The sequence below is a fragment of the Saimiri boliviensis genome, chromosome 2, assembly GCF_048565385.1.
Source record: "Saimiri boliviensis isolate mSaiBol1 chromosome 2, mSaiBol1.pri, whole genome shotgun sequence".
Lineage (NCBI taxonomy): Eukaryota > Metazoa > Chordata > Mammalia > Primates > Cebidae > Saimiri > Saimiri boliviensis.
The window spans coordinates 75,425,579-75,447,828 of NC_133450.1; the positions used below are offsets into that span (position 1 = coordinate 75,425,579).

At 37.1% G+C, this 22,250-nt stretch overlaps 1 protein-coding gene across 2 annotated transcripts in view; it reads right to left on the minus strand.

Moving 5' to 3' along the window:
* Positions 1-336: 336 nt before the first annotated feature.
* The window catches only part of AP4E1 (adaptor related protein complex 4 subunit epsilon 1), an 89,662-nt gene continuing 67,748 nt past the window's right edge, over positions 337-22,250 (minus strand). For both annotated transcript variants that reach the window (XM_074393604.1, XM_074393605.1), the window contains 6 exons: positions 19,606-19,729; positions 13,642-13,897; positions 8,723-9,280; positions 7,328-7,518; positions 5,078-5,235; positions 337-3,735 (listed from right to left, as the gene is read on the minus strand). In XM_074393604.1, the coding sequence (XP_074249705.1) occupies positions 3,575-3,735; positions 5,078-5,235; positions 7,328-7,518; positions 8,723-9,280; positions 13,642-13,897; positions 19,606-19,729 (1,448 nt within the window). In that variant the 3' untranslated portion in view covers positions 337-3,574. The remainder of the gene's footprint in view (positions 3,736-5,077; positions 5,236-7,327; positions 7,519-8,722; positions 9,281-13,641; positions 13,898-19,605; positions 19,730-22,250) is intronic.

Consider the following 22,250-nt stretch of genomic DNA (forward strand, 5'->3'; position numbering starts at 1 on the left):
CACATGATGGAAACAATGCTCTGCTTTAAATGCTCTGGTCAGCCTAAGGTGAAAGCAGGGGATATGGACAGGCATCCTGAGAATCAAAATCAATGCTATAATTTGTCTGAAGCCCAAAAAGTTCTCTCTGACCATCATACAGAAAGAGAAATAGCACTACTTTTACTTTTAACCAATTAAACAAGATTTGGGGGTGGGGGCTGTAATGTATAAATCATTCTTTTCATCTCATTCCAATTGCTCCTGCTCTTTTTAGCTAATGTCTACCAAATTACTGATTAAATAATGTTACTTAATATTCAGCTACTTAGTTAATAAAGAACATATAGACCAAAAGACAGTACAGATCACTTTGTATTTATTACATTACTGAACTTTTTCCAATTATAGAATTCAACTCCAAAATAAAGTAATAAATGCCTATTAAATTATTCTTCACTTGCATTTTTCGCTCCTAAAATTTTAACACAGCAAAACATCTTAAGGACGTGTGAACAGGTTCAGTGCACTCTCAGTGGCTTACAATTATGAGGCAAATATCACATTTATCCATAAAAATATAAGATAAACAGATCAATATTTTAAAATATTGCTGACATAAAAGGAAAAAATAAAATACTACGCTTTTACCACAATTATTTTGGTAGATGATATAACATTGTTTAAAATAATGCTCCTCTACAGAACACACGCTGTGCTTGGTATACTTGGCACATTAGCAGTTGGTAACTGCTCAGCTTCTATCTGCAGTTTCTCTAGCACGACCCTTACTTAGGCCCACTTTCAAACCTGGAGCTCTGATCTGCCTGCCTCCACAGGGACTATTCTGGTAGGAGTCTGACCCTTCTTCCTCACCTACTCTTAAGGCTTTTTCATCATCCCTTATGTTCCCCTAGATTCACACTTGCTGCCATTTCCATTTTCAGCAAAGATGCCTAGCACAAAATTCACAAAGCTGAGCATCTCCTCTATACCTCTTATCCCAGATGTTGTCCCTTCACTGACTAAATTATGACTATTAGGTAAAGAGAATGAGTTTAGCCACAAAAATAATTCAGCTGGGCATGGTGGCCGATGCCTGTAATCCTAGCAATTTGGAAGGCTGAGGCAGGCAGATTACCTGAGGTCAGGAGTTTAAGACCAGCCTGACTAACATGGAGAAATCCCGTCTCTACTAAAACTACAAAAAAATTAGCCAGGTGTGGTGGCGCATTCCTGTAATCCCAGCTACTCAGGAGGCTGAGACAGGATAATCACTTGAACCCAGGAGGCGAAGGCTGTGGTGAGCCAAGACTGCACCATTGCACTCCAGCCTGAGCAACAACAGCAAAACTCCATCTCAAAAAATAAATAAAATAAATTCTCCCTACTTTATAGTCACAACTCCTGTAATGCAAAAATAAAGGCTGATGATGCCTGATTTATAACTGAAAACATTCAATGAGTTTAGACAGAATATATACTGCTCTGAAGTTCCTTAAAATCTGTTCTTCTATTATTGTTTTTTAAAATCATAAAAATATAAAAACTGTAAACATTCTACTAAACATTTCAGTAGAAACCCTGTTACCCTACCTTTTATTTAGTGGGTTCAGAAAGAACGAAAGTGGTAACACATTCCTTTGGACAGACCCATAATCATGCTCCCAGCCCTAAATCTACCATTACATGTCTCCCACCCATTAGACAGCTCTGTATGCCAAGCATGTCTCTCATGACAGCTGCAGCTACCACTCACAAATATATACTGCTACAAAGCAGCAGATCTCTATGGTAGCAGTCCATGTGCTCTCAGCATCTTACACACTTGACCTAGCCTCAGTAACCAGGCAAACACAGGGAAGTAAGGAAACAAAAAATTGGAGCACCTCCTTTGTGACATGCTGAATTCCTTTGCAAAGTGAGAAGGCACTTCCTCTCTGTCAGAGTCATAGCAGAATCAGGTAAGGGGCGAGGGATGCTGCTGACAGAAGTAGGAACAAGGAGGGAGCTGATAAGGCTAGCTGGAGTCAGCATACTCCGTTCATTACGACACTGCTGAGAGCCTGGGGATGAATCTCATCTATTTAAAAGGAAGAATCTATTATGCAGGAAATTCCAGTCACTTATTACTCTTGTAACAAGATTTCAATGTATGTTTTTAAAATAATAAAATTAACAAGATGTTATATATATTTTAATGAATAACTTAAAAATTGAGAAAGAAAATACTGGTTTTGTTTTTAGGGAGGAATACTCTTGACACAAATGACTAATGAACTCTACTAGCTCTGAGGAAATCTCCCTAGCTTCTTTATCAGCTATGATTAATGAAATAACCTAAAATCAGAATTCCTGACCTGGGTGACTAAAAGTACCAATTAACCAGATTATTAACTGTAATGACTTAAAACTGTAATGACTTACCTGAACAGTCTCTATGGTGAAGTGTCAGAAAAAGTGAAATAATAAATATTTTCCACAGCACCATAAGATTTTATAAAATAATATTTCAGTTAATGTACAACCTCAAGATTTTGGTCCATCATTCATATAAAGGCTTAACTTCTTTTACTGATAACAGTTCTGACACAGGCCACACAGGCATAACTATAACATGAAAATGACACATTTTACTGAAGAACCTGTATGTTATACTTAGACAGTCTCTGCTTTGGCTATATTCATTGAGTACTGGTGGATTCAAAGGCCAGGAAAAGATGGTTTTGCCATTTATACTCTAATCACAAATTTTAATTTGCCAAAAGGACCTAAGTGGCAACTGACTAAAATATTTGTTATAACTAAAAAGTCCTTTTTGTATCTGTTTGCTTTGTTACTGTGTGCTCTTATGGGTTTTGTTTCCATATGATATTTTGAAAATGGCTCTGAGTTTCAAAAATAAGAATAGAGTTACTTGCTTTGAATTTTAAAATAAATCCAAGCATAAAACAGACAAATTTCATAACCAAATTAGCTGGAATTATGTGTAACATTATCTATAATTTTAAAAATATACCACAGATTGGATCTCCTCAATATCCAGCATGCGCATAGATCTTCTACAACTGTTAGTGTATGCTATGCCAACTTAGTTCAACACTGATCTAAGCAAAACATAATCGAAAGTATTGACTTGCCGACCAAAAAACATACACTGCATTCCAAAGCCAAATACGAATTAGGTTTGAGATTATCAATTTCATGTCTCCCTTCAATTAATGCAGAAAACTGAGACTTGGCTTTATTACAAATTAGCTAGCACTACAGTAAACTTGCTATAAAATTATTTATAACAAAATAAATATTTTCAGTCCCTCTACACACTAAGTGGTATATAAATCATTAGCAGTTTATAACATTAGCTTAGGTCACTTTTTGAGGGACCCAAACATACTGTACAATCCTGAGTTAAAGGTTAGGGATGCAGTTTGGGGGATCTTTCTTGACCAGGAATCATAAAGAAAACATATAAACCACACTTGTAATAATCCCCACTTTCATTAGAAGTACCATGAGTTCTTTTTACTTTGGTAAATAAGTTTATCTATGTAAACCATTGATCTTAATGAAGTAAAATTTAGCAGAGCTTCTGCTAGGATCCCTCCATCACCTTTTGACACTGATACAACAAACAGTCAGGAAGAGCAGAGCAGGAGGATCTGAACCACAGGGCTAATACATCTGCATGAACTCGGCAATGCAGTAAGCAGGGAATGGATGGCAGCAGCTGACAGGCCAAAAGCCCTTCATTACCTACAACAAAACAAAAGTGAAAAATGATTTAATGTAAAAGGAGTCAAACAGACATTTCTCCAAGAAGATACAGAAATGGCTAACAAGCAGATGAAAAGATACTCAATATTACTAATCACTAAGAAAACTGTAAATTGAAACCACAATGAGATACTGTACTTCATACCCATTAGGGTGGCTAATAATATTAAAGAAAAAAAGATAGTAACAAGTGTTGATGAAGATGTGGAGAAACTGGAACCCTTGTACATTGCTGGTGGGAATGTAAAATGGTACAGTTGCTGTGAAAATAATATGGTGGTTTCTCAGAAAATTAAATATAGGCCAGATACAGCAGTTCATGCCTGTAATCCCAGCACTTTGGGAGGCCAAGGCGAGCAGATCATTCAAACTCAGGAGTTCTAGACCTGCCTGGGCAACATGGTGAAACCCTGTCTCTACTAAAAAATACAAAAAATTAGCTGAGCATGGTGCCACACACCTGTAATCCCAGCTACTCGGGAGGCTGAGGCACAAGAATTGCTTGAACCTGGAAGGTAGAAGTTGCAGTGAGCCTAGATTGCACCGCTGCACTCCTGCATGGACAACAAAGTAAGCCTCTGCCTCAAAAAAATTAACTTATTAATTAATTAAATCCATAATTACCATATAATCCAGCAATTCCACTTCAAGGTATATAATCAAATAAAGAACTGAAAGCAGGGACACAAACAGCAATATTTGTATGACCCTGTTCATAACAGCATTATTCACCTAGCCAAAAGTGGAAGAAATCCAAGTATCCATTTACAGATGAACAAAAACGTATCACATTCACAACATGAACTAGTATTCAAACTTAAGAGGGAAAAAAATTCGGACATATGCTACAACATGGATCAACCTTGAAGACATTATGCTCAGCAAAATAAATCCGACACATAAGGACAAGTATAGTATGGTTCTACTTATATAAAGTACCTAACATAGCCACGTTCATAGAGATAAGAGGCAAAACAGTAGTTGCCAGGAGATGGAGAAGAAGGGGCAAGGAGGAGTTAGTGTTTAATGGGTATAGTGTTCCAGTTGAGGTAGACGAAAAAGTTCTAAAGACAGATGATGGTGACAGTTGCACAACAGTGTGAATATATTTAATGCCATTTAACCATATATTTTTAAATTGTTAAAATGGTATATTTTATGTATGTGTATATTCCAATTAAAAAATTCTTTAATATAGTCTGAAAAACACACTCATCTGAAACACACTTGCAACCAGAAATCTGATACTTGTAAGAGTTTGTGTTCCAATTTTAAGAAAGCTCCTATAAATCCGGAATTGCCTTTTCATAACTCTACGAACCTATTACGTCAACAACATGGAGTCTTAATTTCTGTTGCAGAGTCTTTAGCACAGAAGGCAGTGCAGCTTGAGATTCTGACATTTTTACATTTTGTTTCACATCATTTGCGAAGGATAACCACAGTTTGCCGAAGTCTTCACTTGTGATTTTTAATGGTCTGAAAATAATGTTTAAAATTAGATATATATCAAAAAAAAGTAAAATGATTCTAAACAAAGTTCAAATGCCTCATGAGAATAAAACATCACTGTAAATCTGGGTCCCATAAAATTTATGTTTTTAAACCCAAATATGCTAAAGATAATTAGTATCATCCCCTAACCTGATGAAACTACTGAAAGCAGGTAATACTATTAAGTTTAAAATGTCATTTCAATAAATCACTCAGTTCTCTCTACTAGTCATTCCAGTAAGATTTTACGAAGTAATTTCATAAATCATCCAAATATAATATGAACTTTTCTTTCACATATAATTTGAATTTGGGGATAATGGGATACTTTATCAAAGTTATGTAAAAGAATATGAATACAAAGATCTAGCACCTTAAATAAATTAGACCAAAAGAAACAATTTTCACAAATACATTTTTTAAATGGTTCAGGAAACTAAAGATCAAATAGTTAAAACTGGGTATCTCTGGGGACAGAATTACAACGAACTTTTATATTCTACTTATATTTTTCTATAGCATTTAAGTTTTATAATAAGCATCTATTGATCTGACAAGAAAGAAAGATATTTTTCTTAAAGATACAGAGGATTTTATTAATACACACAGAACAAATGTCTGTGTTATATATACCATGCTTCTGATTACTAAGGTTCGCCATGGGATACACCTCCACAATCACAGAATATAAATTTTTTGAAGGCTGGATTTTATCTTATACAGCACCACAGATATACAGTACTCTAACAGACTGACAGTTATTACTAAAAGACTTTAAAGAACAGGAAAGGCTGGGTATGGTGGCCCTCACCCCTAATCCCAGCACTTTGGGAGGTCAAGGCAGATAGATCTTTTGAGCCCAAGAGTTTGAGATTAGCCTAAGTAACATGACAAAACGTTGTCTCTACAAAAAACACACAAATTAGCTGGCATGGTGGCAGTCCCAGCTACTCCAGAGGCTCAGGTGGGAGGATCACTTGAGCCTGGGAGGTCGAGGCTGCAGTGAGTCATAAGTGTGCTATTACATTCCAGCCTGAGTGACACAGCAAGCTCGTCTCAAAAAAAAAAAAAAAAAAAAAAGAATGAACAAAAAATTAGAGTACTGTAACAGAAGTGACATGTGGAGGTTAAAAAAATATAGATATTCATTGGTATTCCGTACTCTTGGTTCAGGCAGCCTTCATTTTTTTGATGTTCAAAAACAGTACAATATGCCGGGCGCGGTGGCTCAAGCCTGTAATCCCAGCATTTTGGGAGGCTGAGGCGGGTGGATCACAAGGTCAGGAGATCGAGATCATCCTGGTCAACATGGTGAAACCCCGTCTCTACTAAAAATACAAAAAATTAGCTGGGCATGGTGGCGTGTGCCTGTAATCCCATTTACTCAGGAGGCTGAGGTAGGAGAATTGCCTGAACCCAGGAGGCAGAGGTTGCGGTGAGCCGAGATCGCGCCATTGCACTCCAGCCTGGGTAACAAGAGTGAAACTCCGCCTCAAAAAACAAAAACAAAAACAAAAAAAACCAGTACAATACATTCATAAAATGAAATTAGAGCAGATAAGATATTGTTTTCAATTACTTTGGTAACACTGCATGGTACCCAGCATAATGGTAAAAACTGCATGTTTAATAAAAGTTTAATAACTATGTTGAGCAATTTTGTCACAGTTCTCTAAGGCTTAACAAACATATGTTATGAAATAATTGAATAAAATACAAATGAGAGAAACTTTTTAAAAAGCCATGCAGAATCTTTGGAGTTACTTAGTTTAAATTTACTTTCTCTCACAAGTTTTTCCAGATCACCAGCCAACTCCAACCTAAATTAGGTCTCATATTATAATTTCTCATTGTACCATTTATTTTCTCTTCATAGCACAATTCATAATTACACATATATTTATGTAATTGTTCCATGTCTCCTCCATAGACTAGAAATTCCTCTAAGGTAGGAATTATGTGTAGTTTTTAACTGTTATACTCCTTAGCATGCAGCATACTGCCTCCATCCAGAGAAGAGATCTAAAAAATAGCTGCTGAATGAACAACTTGAATTAACATTTCACAAAACATTTACCTAATGAAATCTAATAGTGATAAGTTTACAGAAAATTCCAGCTGAGCAGAATGAGTATCCATCATATGATAACTAATAAAACCAGAAAGATTTCCTTTTGTAAAAGGTTTTTCTATCTGCACACTAAATTGAAAGCTTTTGGTGCTTTCTGCTTCCATTACAGGCAAACAGCATCCAGGTTGCTCAGTGACCTGCAAATAAAAGCAGTAAAAGTGTTGAAGAAGTAAAGGACCAATATACACTATTATAAGACTACCAATTTTCTATTTAATTCAAGTGGCACAAATCATACTAATGTGGGAAAGTTAATAACAAACTACGTGATGAAGATGACTGACAACTTCACTTGAGAAAAATTTACTAGAACAGATAATGAAGAAATAATAATTATATATACATCAAAATTATGTTAACAAATGGCATTATACTTAGAACTCTTAATTATCCTGGCTGGCCCTAGGTTTTTAAAGATAGGAGAGTTTTAAAATAATTTTAAAGAGAATTTTAAAAATAAATATAAATATATATGTCATCTGTTCTCATTCTCTACCCCCAAGCTCTGGTGGTAGAGTTAAGGCAACTGGGATCAGTTTTGCCTGTTTTTTTAAGTTCCACAGGTGATTCTTCTTTTTTCTTTTTTTTTTCTTTTGGAGACAGAGTCTCCCTTTGTCGCCCAGGCTGGAATGCAGTGGTGCAATCTTGGTTTACTGCAACCTCTACCTCCCGGGTTCAAGCCATTCTCCTGCCTCAGCCTCCTGAGTAGCTGGGATTACAGGCAACTGCAACTACGTCTGGCTAGTTCTGTATTTTTAGTAGAGACAGGGATTCACCATGTTGGCCAGGCTGATCTCAAACTCCTGACCTCGTGATCCACCTGCCTCGGCCTACCAAAGTTCTGGGATTACAAGTGTGAGCCACTTCGCCCAGCCCCAAAGGTGATTCTAATGCACATCTAGTATCAGGAACTTTTGCTCTGGTCAGTGGCACAGACCATATCCCATTTAACACATTCTAGCTCATAGAAGAATCTGGGCCAATTTTGTGGAAGATAAATATACTGGTCAAATCCTCTTTATAACTCCACCAAGGACATTCATACAAGAATGCAATTAAAAATAATTCCCGCAATCACAACGGCAATCTCTGTTAGAGCTGAGGAAGAAACAGAACTGATACCTGAGCACTCAGTATATAAAAATAAACTGGTGAGAGAAGGAAAAAAATATACACATTTATTCTTTAATATCTTTACTCCTTAATGTTCCACTTTGCTAAATAATTTGAGAATTTCATTTTACTGTTTATGATGAAAGTGAATGAGACATTTAAAGAGTAGAGGAAAAGAGAACACAAAATGCACACTGAAAATAAAACAATAATACCTTGAAATTTTACCTTGAAATTTTCTGCAGGAAAAATTTCTAAGTTAGCATTTTTCAATTCCAAACCACTCTTATTAGTGACTGACCAGACCATCAATAAACAATCATCTTTCCAAACTTTGTTAGAAGACACTGATATGGTTTCATTATTACAGACTTCCATAACATCTGAGTGTATGTATTCAGTAGTTTCTTCCAAAAAAGATGAAGCTAAAGAGCTTTCACTGGCAACTGAAGCTGCAGTAGATTGAGGAGGGTGAAAAATTTCCATGTTGTTATCAGCAAACAACGAAGGTGCAGACAGACTGCAGTGTGAGAATTTCTCAACCAAGGGCAGTTCTGTGAGTGACTCAGAATCCAAAAGTTCCGAATTGAGAGAAAATTTCTTTAACTCTTTGTCTCCTCTATCATGCAAAGTATCCAAATAATAATCGTCTTCATATGCCACGTTTGACAAAGAACTAAAGGAAGAACAGGTCATATTATGAGCAGTGGTTGTTTCACCACTTTTAGTGTCCTTGACTTTTGATTTCCTTCTGAACTTGTGAGAGACAGTATCTGCTTTTCCCAGCTGCAAAAATAAAACATAATAACATATGGAATCAGAAAAAGAAATAAGGTTAAAAGGTCACTCATGAACAAAAAACTTGTTAGATTTCAGAATAATACAGTACAGAACTGAACAAATTAAAAAAGTGAGAAACTTCGCCATTTTTTGAGTTGCCATAGTTGTTCTGTAAGTCTAAGTTACTCTTGAATGCAGGGATGACCCAACCTCTGTTTCAGTCATCTATAATAATCGTGATTTCACGGCCTATGAGTTAGTAAGCACGAAAGAAAAACTGGTTTTCCCTCTATAATTAATTGGCAGTAGCTAACTGGAACACATAGCAGGAAAGAATTCAGTAACTGACCAGCGATGTTTGCCACACATTCAGGAGATAGAATGGCAAACTTGCCATCCTTGGTCTAAACCTTCTGAAGAATGGTCTGTGAATCTATGTAAGAGGAGTGATGGTTCAAGTGTTTCCTTGCCTCAAAAAGTTCTATGTAAAATCAGTACGGCAAACTGGCACTACCCTATACCTCCACCTGCCGGGGGGCTTCAAAGCTACACAGCAGCCTTTACATGACTCTAGTTGACCAAATTATAGTTCTCTTTTCATACCTTCTTCATCCCTCTCTTCAAGCCCCAACACCTTCTTCAACTCTAAACAGATGATTTTTGTCTCTCACCTCCAAATTCAGAAAGTCCCCAAACAAGAACATTTTATTAACACAAAACAAGGGAGCACAAAAACTACAGAAAATAATTCCTATTAAGTAGCAGCTATTATTTAAATAGTAGTTATTTTCAGTAGTTTGGAACTCAAGTTAGATGTATATTAGAGGCCAGGCATGGTGGCTCATGTCTGGCCCAGCACTTTGAGAGGCTGAAGTGGGTGGATCACTTGAGGCTAGGAGTTCAAGACCAGCTTGGCTAACATGGTGAAACCCCATCTCTAATAAAAAACAACAACAACAACAAATTAGGCGTAGTGGCATGTGCCTGTAACCCCAGCTACTCAGGAGACTGAGGTGGGAGAATCACTTGAACCTGGGAGGGGGAGGTTGCAGTGAGCTGAGATCATAACATGCACTCCAGTCTGGGCAAGAGAGCAAGATTCCATCTAAAAAAAAAAAAAAAAAAAATGGGCTGGGCGCAGTGGCTCAAGCCTGTAATCCCAGCACTTTGGGAGGCCGAGGCGGGTGGATCACGAGGTCAAGAGATCGAGACCACCCTGGTCAACATGGTGAAACCCCGTCTCTACTAAAAATACAAAAACTTAGCTGGGCATGGTGGTGCGTGCCTGTAATCCCAGCTACTCAGGAGGCTGAGGCAGGAGAATTGCCTGAACCCAGGAGGCGGAGGTTGCGATGAGCCGAGATCGCGCCATTGCACTCCAGCCTGGGTAACAAGAACAAAACTCAGTCTCAAAAAAAAAAAAAAAAGATGTATATTAGACTGCCTGTTACTGTTCCCTGGGTTACTGATACATTCTATTCCTTTTTTTTTTTCCTTGGTCTGTGTTTCGTTTTGGACAGTTTCTATCACTTTGTCTTCAAGTTTAATGATCTTTTCTTCTACACTGTCAATCTGTTGTTACTCAGAAGCTAGACAGGTCAAAAGACATTGTAGTGACATCTTTGTTAAAATACTTAAAGAGAAGAGTTTAGCACTGCATACTCAAAAAAAAAAAAAAAAAAAAAGGCTTAAAAATGAAGGTGAGGCAGGGCCTGGTGGCTCATGCCTGTAATTCCAGCACTCTGGCAGGCTGAGGGAGGTAAATCACCTGAAGTCAGGAGTTCAAGACCAGCCTGGCCAACATAGTGAAACCCGTCTCTACTAAAAATACAAAAATTAGCCGGGCACAGTAGCATGTGCCTGTAGTCCCAGCTACTGGAGAGACTGAGACAGAAGAATTGCTTGAACCTGGGAGGTGGATGTTGCAGTGAGCCAAGATTGCACCACTGCACTCCAGCCTGGGCAACAGAGTGAGACGCCATCTCAAAAAAAAAGGTGAAATAAGAAGCCAAAGGTTAAAAAAAAACAACAACCTTGGCCTCTACAGTGATGCAAAAAATTAACCCCACATGGATCACAGACCTAAAAATAAAAGCTAGTTAAAATGAAATACATCAATAGAGCCTTGATGTATGTAACTGAACTCTAAACATAAGAAAAAACAGTAGGGAACAGGATTCCTGGAGAAAAAGAGCCACTCAAAATGAGGCATGACACACTCAGTTAGTCCCAATCCTGTCTGCTTTGCCCTAGTATCAAAAGAAGCATCAGGGCTGAGAAGTGAGAAGACACATGCTAATTTTATGTCATCATTAACTGCTCCTCTTTATGATGCCATCTAAGTTATAACACAATTCCTCATGGAATTCAGGGTCTCATTTTTCTATTCTTCAGTGATAGCTGGGTGGGAATTAGGGTTTTTTTTGTTTTTTTTTTTTTTTTTGAGACGGAGTTTCGCTCTTGTTACCCAGGCTGGAGTGCAATGGCGCGATCTCGGCTCACCGCAACCTCCGCCTCCTGGGTTCAGGCAATTCTCCTGCCTCAGCCTCCTGAGTAGCTGGGATTACAGGCACGTGCCACCATGCCCAGCTAATTTTTTGTATTTTTAATAGAGACGGGGTTTCACCATGTTGACCAGGATGGTCTCGATCTCTCGACCTTGTGATCCACCCGCCTCGGCCTCCCAAAGTGCTGGGATTACAAGCTTGAGCCACCGCGCCCGGCCCAGAAAAAACATCTTAATAATACTTCTGATTTCAAACTCACCACAAAAAATCTGTTTATCACCCTGAATGTTCCCCTGGAAAAAAAATCTAACTGAAACCTATGCAATTGTTAAATAGGCAGGAATACTTCTATATCAGCAATGAAGTTCACCAATCAGGGTTTCATGAGCCTGGGTGTAATCTGACTTTGGTGTGCTCTTATCAGAGCATTCGTTGGTACTCTCTCATCACAGCCTGTCAGAACACTCAAAAACCCAAGATCAGTCACTTTGCTAATGATCTGCAAATGTCAACTCAGAAAACATCCAGATACATTAATTATTAATATTTTTAGCCTGAATTTGTTTTTTCTTAAGCGAGAATATCAGGTATAACAGAAATAGGATCTAGACTGGTGAGTCTAGAAAAGAAAGAGACAAAAATAAACAGTATAAAGTATGGTACACCATCCTGCCTGGTACTGACAGGAACGAAGGGGAAATTTCACCATGGGAGGAGGAGAATGAAAGAGCTGGAATGTCACTCTAATCAAAATTTTGTACAAGATAGGTTCATTAGCCACCAAAAGGAGGATAAATTCATTACATGGTATTCTCAAATGCTCAAAAACACCACCTGTCCTTCACTCCAACTTGTCATTCTTTTACTATGAAAATAATTTCTCAGTATAAAAACTTTAAAAATCATTATAATCTTAATATAATTATCATTTTTGTATAATTCCTTTCAGCCTTAGGTATAAACAAGCTATAAATAAAACTTTGTACTTTTTGTTTAATATATCATTTAAGTATTTTTTCTTTTTATAAAGCAATATTCTTGATCTTTCTTAGAGCTGGAAAACTTTCTGGGAGAATATAATTTATGTCACCATTCTCCTACAGTTAGATATCTAAATTGATTACTATTTTTTCACTACAAAAAATACAATTTTGAGGAATACTTTTTACGAAGATACAGTTCAATACAGTTTAACTATTATTATTATTATTTTTTTATTTATTTATTTTTTGAGATGGAGTTTCGCTCTTGTTACCCAGGCTAGAGTGCAATGGCGCGATCTCTGCTCACTGCAACTTCCGGCTCCCGGCTTCAGGCAATTCTCCTGCCTCAGCCTCCTGAGTAGCTAGGACTACAGGCATGTGCCACCATGCCCAGCTAATTTTTGTATTTTAGTAGAGACGGGGTTTCACCATGTTGACCAGGATGGTCTTGATCTCTTGACCTCGTGATCCACCTGCCTCGGCCTCCCAAAGTGCTGGGATTACAAGTGTGAGCCACCGCGCCCAGCATATTATTAATATTATTATTCATCCCCCTTCTCTTTGAGAACTGCACCATCTACTCACAGGGGTGAGACTGGCCGTGGTCATAGCTGTAACTTTATTTAGAGCCTGACCCTTGTCCATTGATTGGGCTACAGAGAACACCTAACTGAAGTTGAGCCAACTGCATTTTCTCTTTCAGTAATATAAAAGGTGTGTCACTGGTGGTTCTGAAGCTGGGAAACGATGGAGAGTAAGAACTGGGGAAGCCACGTCTCACCATATACATAGATGACAGCCAGAAGCTTTCATAGAGCCAGTTTTTTGGTACAAAGAGATGACAAAGATTCTTAGAGGAATAGAACCGATTACTTACCAGGTTGACTGTACTTTCTGATCCTAGCCCAACAAATAATGATGAGGCCAGCAGCTGCTTTTCTTTCTCCTCTTTAGATTGGATAAGAACTTGAGATTGATCCTTTTTTGTTATAGCTTGATCTACATTCTCCATTATACTCTCTTGAGGAATAGGCGGAGCTCCACTTTCATCACCAGTTTTGCTTTCCTTCTTGGGAAGATAGCCTTCTTTCCCCCACAATTTCTTTATTCCTTCCAGCTTCAAACTATTTGTCCTAAGGAAGTTGATAATAAAATCAAGTCAATTTAAATAACTACTAATAGTCACTTTCTTGAGGCATTCTTTCAAAACACATCAATGCCCATGACCTTTTAAAAACAACCGTCACATTATATTCTATACAACAGAAGTAAAACCTCGATCTCTAGATTTTAATTATAGTTATAGTCAACATCCTTCCACCCTCAAGTCAAAGGAGTTGATTCAAGGCTGCAGAACTCTAGGCTTAGTTAAAAATGTCAGAGCATTTATTTTTCACTTAATTGCTTACATTATATAAAAATATAACTACTTTAAATCAGTTCCTTTTCTCCATCAACTTTTCAAAAAATATCTTTAATTCTGATGGGTAAAGATGAGAAATGATTCAAATTTCTTAGCAATATGAAGGAATTAAACCTACATAAATTAAGTAAAATCCTGTTAAAAGCAAAAACATCATTCAAATGTTCTCCTATGTATAAATTTACATTTTATTTATTTATTTTAACTTTACAACCTAGGAGACATAAATTCAAGTTGCCCTGAATACATGCTCCCCATAAATTTACTCTAATCCAAAAGGTTTTTCTCACTATGCACACAAGCAACATTTTCAACTGTTATTAGGTATACTTTTATCAAAATGCAATGAGGTTTTACCTATAAAAGAAAAAAGTAAGATTTTAGGAAAAAGCATGAGGCTGACGAATTTTTACACCTGAGTTGGAAAAGAATTACAGTGTTTAAGAGCCAGGTGTCCCACCCAAATGCCTAGAAAAGGCATCCAGGAAATAAGTCCAGGGTCAAATTTAGAATCCTAATGTTGTCCCAAAAGTTGCAGCCATGAATCTGGAGTGACTAAGTGCGGGCTAAAACAGCCAAGGATTATCTCTACTATTCCCATAAGAGAGCTGTGTGTTCATTGGCTAGTTTGATCGTGTTAACCATTTTACAATGTATATGTATATCAAAACATCACACAGCACACCTAAAATATATACCACTGATCACTGAACAATGGAGAGGATTGGGACACTGACTCCTTGTGCAGTCAAAAATCCACATGTAACTTTTGACTCCTCCAAAATGTAACTACTAATGGCCTACTGTTGACTGAAAGCCTTACTAATAACACAAACAGTTGGTTAATACATAAACAGACTAATATCTATATATATTTTATGTATCCCTGGCAATCTTAATTGTTTCTTAATTTTTTGACATTCCTGAACTACATGGTTTGCTGCAAACTTTTTCAAATTGTCTCAAATCTGAAAAACTTTTCCCAATATACTTATTGAAGAAATCTGTGTATTATGTGAACCCACACAGTTTAAACACATATTGTTTAAGGATCAACTGCACAATTTTTATTTGGCAATTATATCTCAATAACACTGGAGTTTAAAAAAAAAAAACAACTATGTGTTCTTGGCACTTGGCACTTGACTCATTTAAGCATCCCTATCATGGTCCAAATTAGCATTAAAAAAATAATAATTTCTACTACAAGATGAATAGATTATGAAATGAACAAAAAGGAAGACTCAGAAATATTTCTACTAATTATTATTAGTATTGAAATTGTTGGAATCATGATCAATTTGATGTTGAGCCCAAAACAAAACAAAAACAGGTAACTACACTGCATATTGAGTGAAGAATTAATGCTATTAAGAAGTAAGTAGCTAAAGGAAAATGTGAATGTTAATTAAAAAATGTCCTTTGGAGAATTGGTTCACTCCTTCTTAATGATTTTTACTGCTGAGTATCCCTTTACAAATATCTTCATCTCCCTGTTTCTTCCTCCAGGTACCAAAAGAGTTTTCTAATGGGAAAAAAAAAAAAAAAAAAAAAAAAAGGTATATAATAAACCTCTTTGACAAAAACTGGTTGTACTTGCCATAAGCAGATCCAAAGTGGTCATGGGAACCACTAAAATAATCCCTACCATTTCTAGAATAGAATTCTCAAAAGAAGCACCTCTAGGAAATTCATGAATACCCACAGTAGTATTATAGTATCTTTGTACTCCCTTTAACCAAAATATTACATTTACCCAAAAAAAAAAAAAAAAAAAAAAAGAGAGAGAGAGAGAGAGAACAAGTCCCTAAATTTTACTAATAAATGATTTAAATATCAGTTTAACAACAACAGGTGTGGAGGCAGGTAAGGAGAGGTATGGAGGACAGTGGGCTGCTCCATCCAGATCCCTCTTCAGTGAAGGAGTGTTGATCATCTGTTGGGAGTGCTGTCAGCTCTCAGCCCCTTCAGGGATTGCTTGAGCTGCACAGGGCTACTTCACCCAAGATCACATCCCTTCCAAGGCAGCCTATATCCAGTGATGAACGAATGATAGTATAAAGTTCTCATCATCCATCTTGGTCCAACTCAGGACAACTCTGAAGGGTCATTTCAGCTCCAGAGCTCCCCATGGGGTCAGCAGAGGTTGTCACTGGCAATGCACTGCATCTTAACTTCTGCCCAAACCTGCTTCTTTTCCCTTCCTTCTAAAGATGTTGATCCCAATGACACTCCTAATTATTCTGCATACTAAATGCCATCACAGAATGTGCTTCCCAGGGAACTGAATACACAACTGGCAAAAAGGGGTAGGAGGTTCAAAAGGAGCCTAAATGGAGTCTCAAGTTATTTTAAAGATTTGTCTTATTTACTTCATCTGCATACATGCTTGTGATCAACACAAACATTCTGTCACATATACATATAGGCCATCTAAAAAGTAGTAAAATATGGCCAGGTGCAGTAGCGCAAGCCTACAATCCCAGCACTTTGGGAGGCCGAGGCAGGTGGATCACTTGAGCCCCAGAGTTCAAAACCAGCCTGGCCAAACTGATGAAACCCTACCTCTACTAAAAACATAAAAATCAGCTGGGCGTGGTGGCAGACATCTGTAATCCTAGCTGCTTGGGAGGCTAAGGCATGAGAATCACTAGAACCCAGGAGGTGGAGGATGCAGTGAGCCGAGATCACACCACTGCACTCTGGTCTGGGCGACAGAAGAGACTTTTCTCAAATAATAATAAATAAATAATAAAAATAAAAAGTGGTAAAATACATAAGCAAGCAATGTAAGGCCATTCAGGTTATATACAAAATATGCTTCTTAATGACATGAAACATTATAAAAAGAATATTTTTAAACATGAGTCATATTTGCCCAGATTTTGATAATACTATTATATAATACATGGTTTTCTATGGTGTGTCCTTGTATTATTTTAATTCAGACCATTCAAACATAGACGTAAATCCTGACCAAGTAACTAACCCTTGAAAGATTAGGGGTGTACTTAACTCAGCTCTAGTAATTCCCATTTGAGATAGGGTGCTGCCAGCTAAGAAATTATAAATTAGGTTACTACTTTATTCTCAGGTTGCCAGGGACTGTAAGAGAGCAACCGTCTTCCCTCTAAGATGATTTACCTTGCCAATTACTAGGTTCCTCTTCTGAAATAATGTGTGAGCTAAGTTCCCCTTTGGAAGCAAATTTTAAATTCATCTCTCATCTTCCATTTCGCAATAATACAGTATATATATAATTCCTTAGCAGTTTTCCAAAATGCCATTTCTCTGAGGGTAATATATGTATATGTATAGCATTTACAAGGCCCTGTCACATTCCCTAGATCCTAGTTAAGTACTATAGTAGCAGATGCTGTCACCTGTTACACAGGTAAAAGTATGTAAGTTCCTCCCTGGATTTGAAGGGTTCCTGTCTTTCCCTTGTCCCTTTGGTCCCTGTTTGGGACACTTAATTGCTGTCACCTTCATCATCAAATGCACACAAACAATATCTGCTCCCCATGCTTGGGGTACCAAAATTAAATATCTGGGAAAGAAAATAAGGAGGTTAACAGAGCAAACAAAAACATATTCTACATTCCTCATGATCTATTATTAGTATATTTCTTCTAATAAATATTTGTAACATAACCACTGACAAATGTAAGGATGAACATAAAATAAGATGACTGACTTCTTAATACAGAAGAACTCAAAATTCAAATGTCATTCTTCTTAGTTGTCACTTTTGAGATTTTATCACATTTATTCCAACCATGCTGCCATTACTTAAAGCATTTTTAACTCTATTAGATGCAGCTTCTTCACAAACAAGAAAACCATTTTCATTACTTTATTGTCGAACCAGAATACTGACCACAATTATTCAGAATGATCACAAATTTTATTTGGTAAACTAACCTCTTGGATAATGAAGACAATGATAGTAATGACAATCATTATTAATAACAGCAACTACCATTTATCAATCACTCACTATAAACTGGGCTGTACGGTACTATGTACTTTATACATATCATCTCATTGTATTCACTTAATTATGTTTCCAAAGGTAACTTAATTATGTTTCCGAAATCAAAATATACCTTACAAGGATGAAATCTGGCTCCAAATAAGACATTTAAACAAACGCATCATCAATTTTCAAGGTAACTGGAAAGAAACTCTGAAAGCATTTTGAGCAAAGTATACAGCTTCCTCAGATGAGTACAGATGGTGCCTGACCTATAATAATTCAACTTAATGATTTTTTGGCTTTACAATGGTGTGAAAGCAATAGAGTTTAGTAGAAACCATACTTCAAATTTTGAAGTTTTATCTTTTTCCTGGATAGCAATATGTGATAGAATATTCTCTTGCAATGCTGAGATAATAATGAGCTAATAAGATAATAAACAGGTTGGACATGGTGGCTCACACTTGTAATCTGAGCACTCTGGGAAGCTGAGGTGGGTGGATTACTTGAGGCCAGCAGTTTTGAGGCCAACCTGGCCAACATGGTGAAACCCCATCTCTACTAAAAATACAAAAAATTAGCCGGGTGTGGTGGCAAGCACCTGTAATCCCAGCTATTCAGGAGACTAAGGCAGGAGAATCTCTTGAACCCAGAAGACAGAGGTTGCAGTGAGCCAAGTTCATGCCATTGCACTCCAGCCTAGGCAACAAGACCAAAGCTGCATCTCAAAAAATGGTAACAATAAAATAAAATAATAAATAGTAATGGGCCAATAATCAGCAGAACTCAGTTCTAGAGATAGATCTGGTGTTTGGTAGATCACTTCTGATTTATGACATTTTCAACTTACAATGGGTTTATCAGAATGTAACCCTATCATAAGTTGAAGGGCATCTGTATTATGCCTTCTTTGGGTGACTGACTACATGGCTTCCTCACATGAAATCAATCACCTTATTTTATGTTCACCTCTATATCTGTCAATGTTCCAATGAGACAGTGACAAGATATAGTAATCAGAAGAATGAGGAATGTAGAACAATATGTTAAATATTAACCTGAATGTATAAATTCTAATATTATTGCTATGTATAAAGCTTGTATACATTTTATGCTGTCTTAGAAGGTAGGTAAGTTCTTAAAGTGTAAAAGCACACTGTACAATATAAATACTTTAAGAGCAATAAGTAGAAACCATTGAAACAATAGCCCATACAGAATTTAGCCATTTAATATAATGGCTTTCTTAGAAAGTCACAAGTGTGCCTCTCCCGTTGAGAATTATGTGAAAACCACTGAAACAACATACTTCTTGAAAGTCATCCTAAAATAAGGAAATAATGACCATGATGATACAAGCCAGGAACAGAAGGCAAACGGAATGCTAAAAGACATTTAAACACACCCATAATCTCAATTTTAATAAGAAAGGAACTTACTCTTTCAGTCCCGTCTCAGCACTATTCCCAGATATATCTGAACCAAGAGAAATGCCAGCAGGAGACTGTCGTCCAGTGAAGCCAGATGAAGAAAAGGAGAGTCCATATGGTTCAAAATTGAGAACTAGAATTTTAAAACAATAACAGAGGTTCATATTTAAAACAAAGCAAAAACTGTGAAAGTTACCAATCACTACCAAAATAATTGAAGACTGTAATCTAACAGCAATTTTTAAACTCTAAGGGACTTGGAGGATGATCTAATCAAACAGTTACAGTAATAATAATAGATCAGCTACCATTTGCTAAATGTCTACCATAAGTCTTCATACTACTAGGTGATCAAAGACAAACTATCCTTCATTTTTATCTTTTTACCTCCCTTAGAAGCTAAAAAAAAGAACTCAATTAGGAAAGATAACGAATAAACCAGGTCTACTGAAAAGTTGTTGCTCCTGTGCAAAAATGTTTAATGAGTTATGAATGAAGAAATGACCATGTTTTACTGAACAAACTGCTCCTAGGTACATTCTTGTACCAAATGGACAGACAGAGCCATCAATGTGAAATCTCCCTAAGGTTAACTCAGATTCTGGTTCCTTTGAATCTGTATAACCTCATGAATTCAAAGAGCCAGGAAAATTCATATTGTTATTTTGGTAGAACAGATGCCGATTCCATTCTCCTTTTCTTTCTATGTAATAAACCCCTCAATTCTTATCTAGATCATGACCACCCAGAGACACTTCCAGACACCTCTGCCATATGACTGAGGTGTCTAACCTATGAAATCAGGCATACGTTTTGTTTGCAACTTTTGGAAGGAGTCATGGAAGAAAAGACCATCTTTCTTCTCCCCCTTCCTCTTCCCTGCTGGCTAGACTACAACATGATTGCCGGGGTGCAAGCAGCCATCTTGGATCATAAAGTGGAACACCAAAGATGCCAGAGCAGCAAGAGAGGTGAAATGTCGGTTTTTTTAATAATCATGAAGCCATCCTCAACACTACATTGCCTACTTCTGGATTCCTTTAATGGGAGAAAGCAATAACCATCTATCTCATATGAGGTCACACTTTGTTTATTTATTTTTTAATGGCTAATTCACTAAGCCTAATCTTAACTGACAAATTTTGGACAGTCTACCTTATAAAAAAGGACCTTTTTATATTAAGTGTCAAATTCTGTAATTACTATTCTCATTTTACAAATGAGAAAACTGTGGTAAAGAGTTTGTCCCAAATTACAAAAAAACAGAAAGTCACAGAGCCAGATATGAACTCAGACATTCTAGCAGCAGAACTGTACTCCCAACTATTATATGGCCTCCTCCAAAGGAAATATCACCTATTCCAAAGAATACTAAATAAATGGCCAGGTGCGGTGGCTCACGCTTGTAATCCGAGCACTTTAGGAGGCCGAGGCAGGTGGGTCACAAGGTCAGGAGTTGAGACAAGCCTGGCCAATATGGTGAAACCCCGTCTCTACTAAAAATAGAAAAATTAGCCGGGCATGGTAGCATGTGCCTGTACTTTCAGCCGCTCGGGAGGCTGAGGCAGAAGAATTGCTTGAACCTAGGAGATGGAGATTGCAGGCTACTGCACTCTAGCCTAGGTGACAGAGTGAGACTCCATCTCAAAAAAAAAAAAATAGAATACTAAATAAATGCTTGATAGGTACCTAAAAAAATGATACAGCAGAATCAATGTAAAAAATAATGATGGACTAATGATCAAGAAAATTGTGTTCTGGGCATCAATTTGCTGTTAACTAGGTATGTAAACTAGATCTTCATTTCTTCATCTGTAAAGTGAAGAATTCAAACTACATCAACAGTTTCCAAATGCTCATGTGATAATAAGGATCAAGCTTACACCACTGAATCTCCCAAGGACCTTTTTATACATATAGCCAAGCTTAGAGAGATTCAGATACAGAAGGAATAGGAGTAGGGCTCAAAAAAGTCTCATTTTTTTAAAAACTCTCCGTGATTCTGATTCATAATCATGTTTGAAAACCACTTATCTAAATCTTTTTTAAGGTCTATTCCAGCTAGAATATCCTCTCATTCTAAGTTTTTTAATTATCTAGCTTAACCTTTCATAGTCCATTTTATGTTGCTGTAAGACAATGCAACAGAATGGGTGATTTATAATGAATAGAAATTTATTCAGCTTATAGTTCTAAAGACTGAGATGTCCAAGAGCATGGCACTGGCATCTGGTGAGGGCCTTCATGCTGCATCATCCCATGATGGAAGGAAGGCAGAAGGGCAAGACAGCACATGAACAAGAGAGGGCCAAACTCGCTTTTTAAATGACCCACTCCCATTATAATGATATTAATTCATTTGTGAGGGCAGAGCCCTCAAGACTTAATCACCTCTTATTAGGTCTCACCTCCCAACACTGTTTCACTGGGGACTGTTTCTGACATTGGAACTTTGAAGTACACATTCAAACAATAGCATTCTGTTCCTGCCCCCATAAAATCGTGTCCTTATGATGCAAAATATATTCATTCCATTCTAATAGTCTCAAAAAGCCTTAACTCATTCCAGCATTAACTCCAAAGTCCAGAGACACGTAAATCAGATATGGGTGAGACTCAAAGCAAATTCCTCTCCAGCTGTGGGGCTGTGAAAT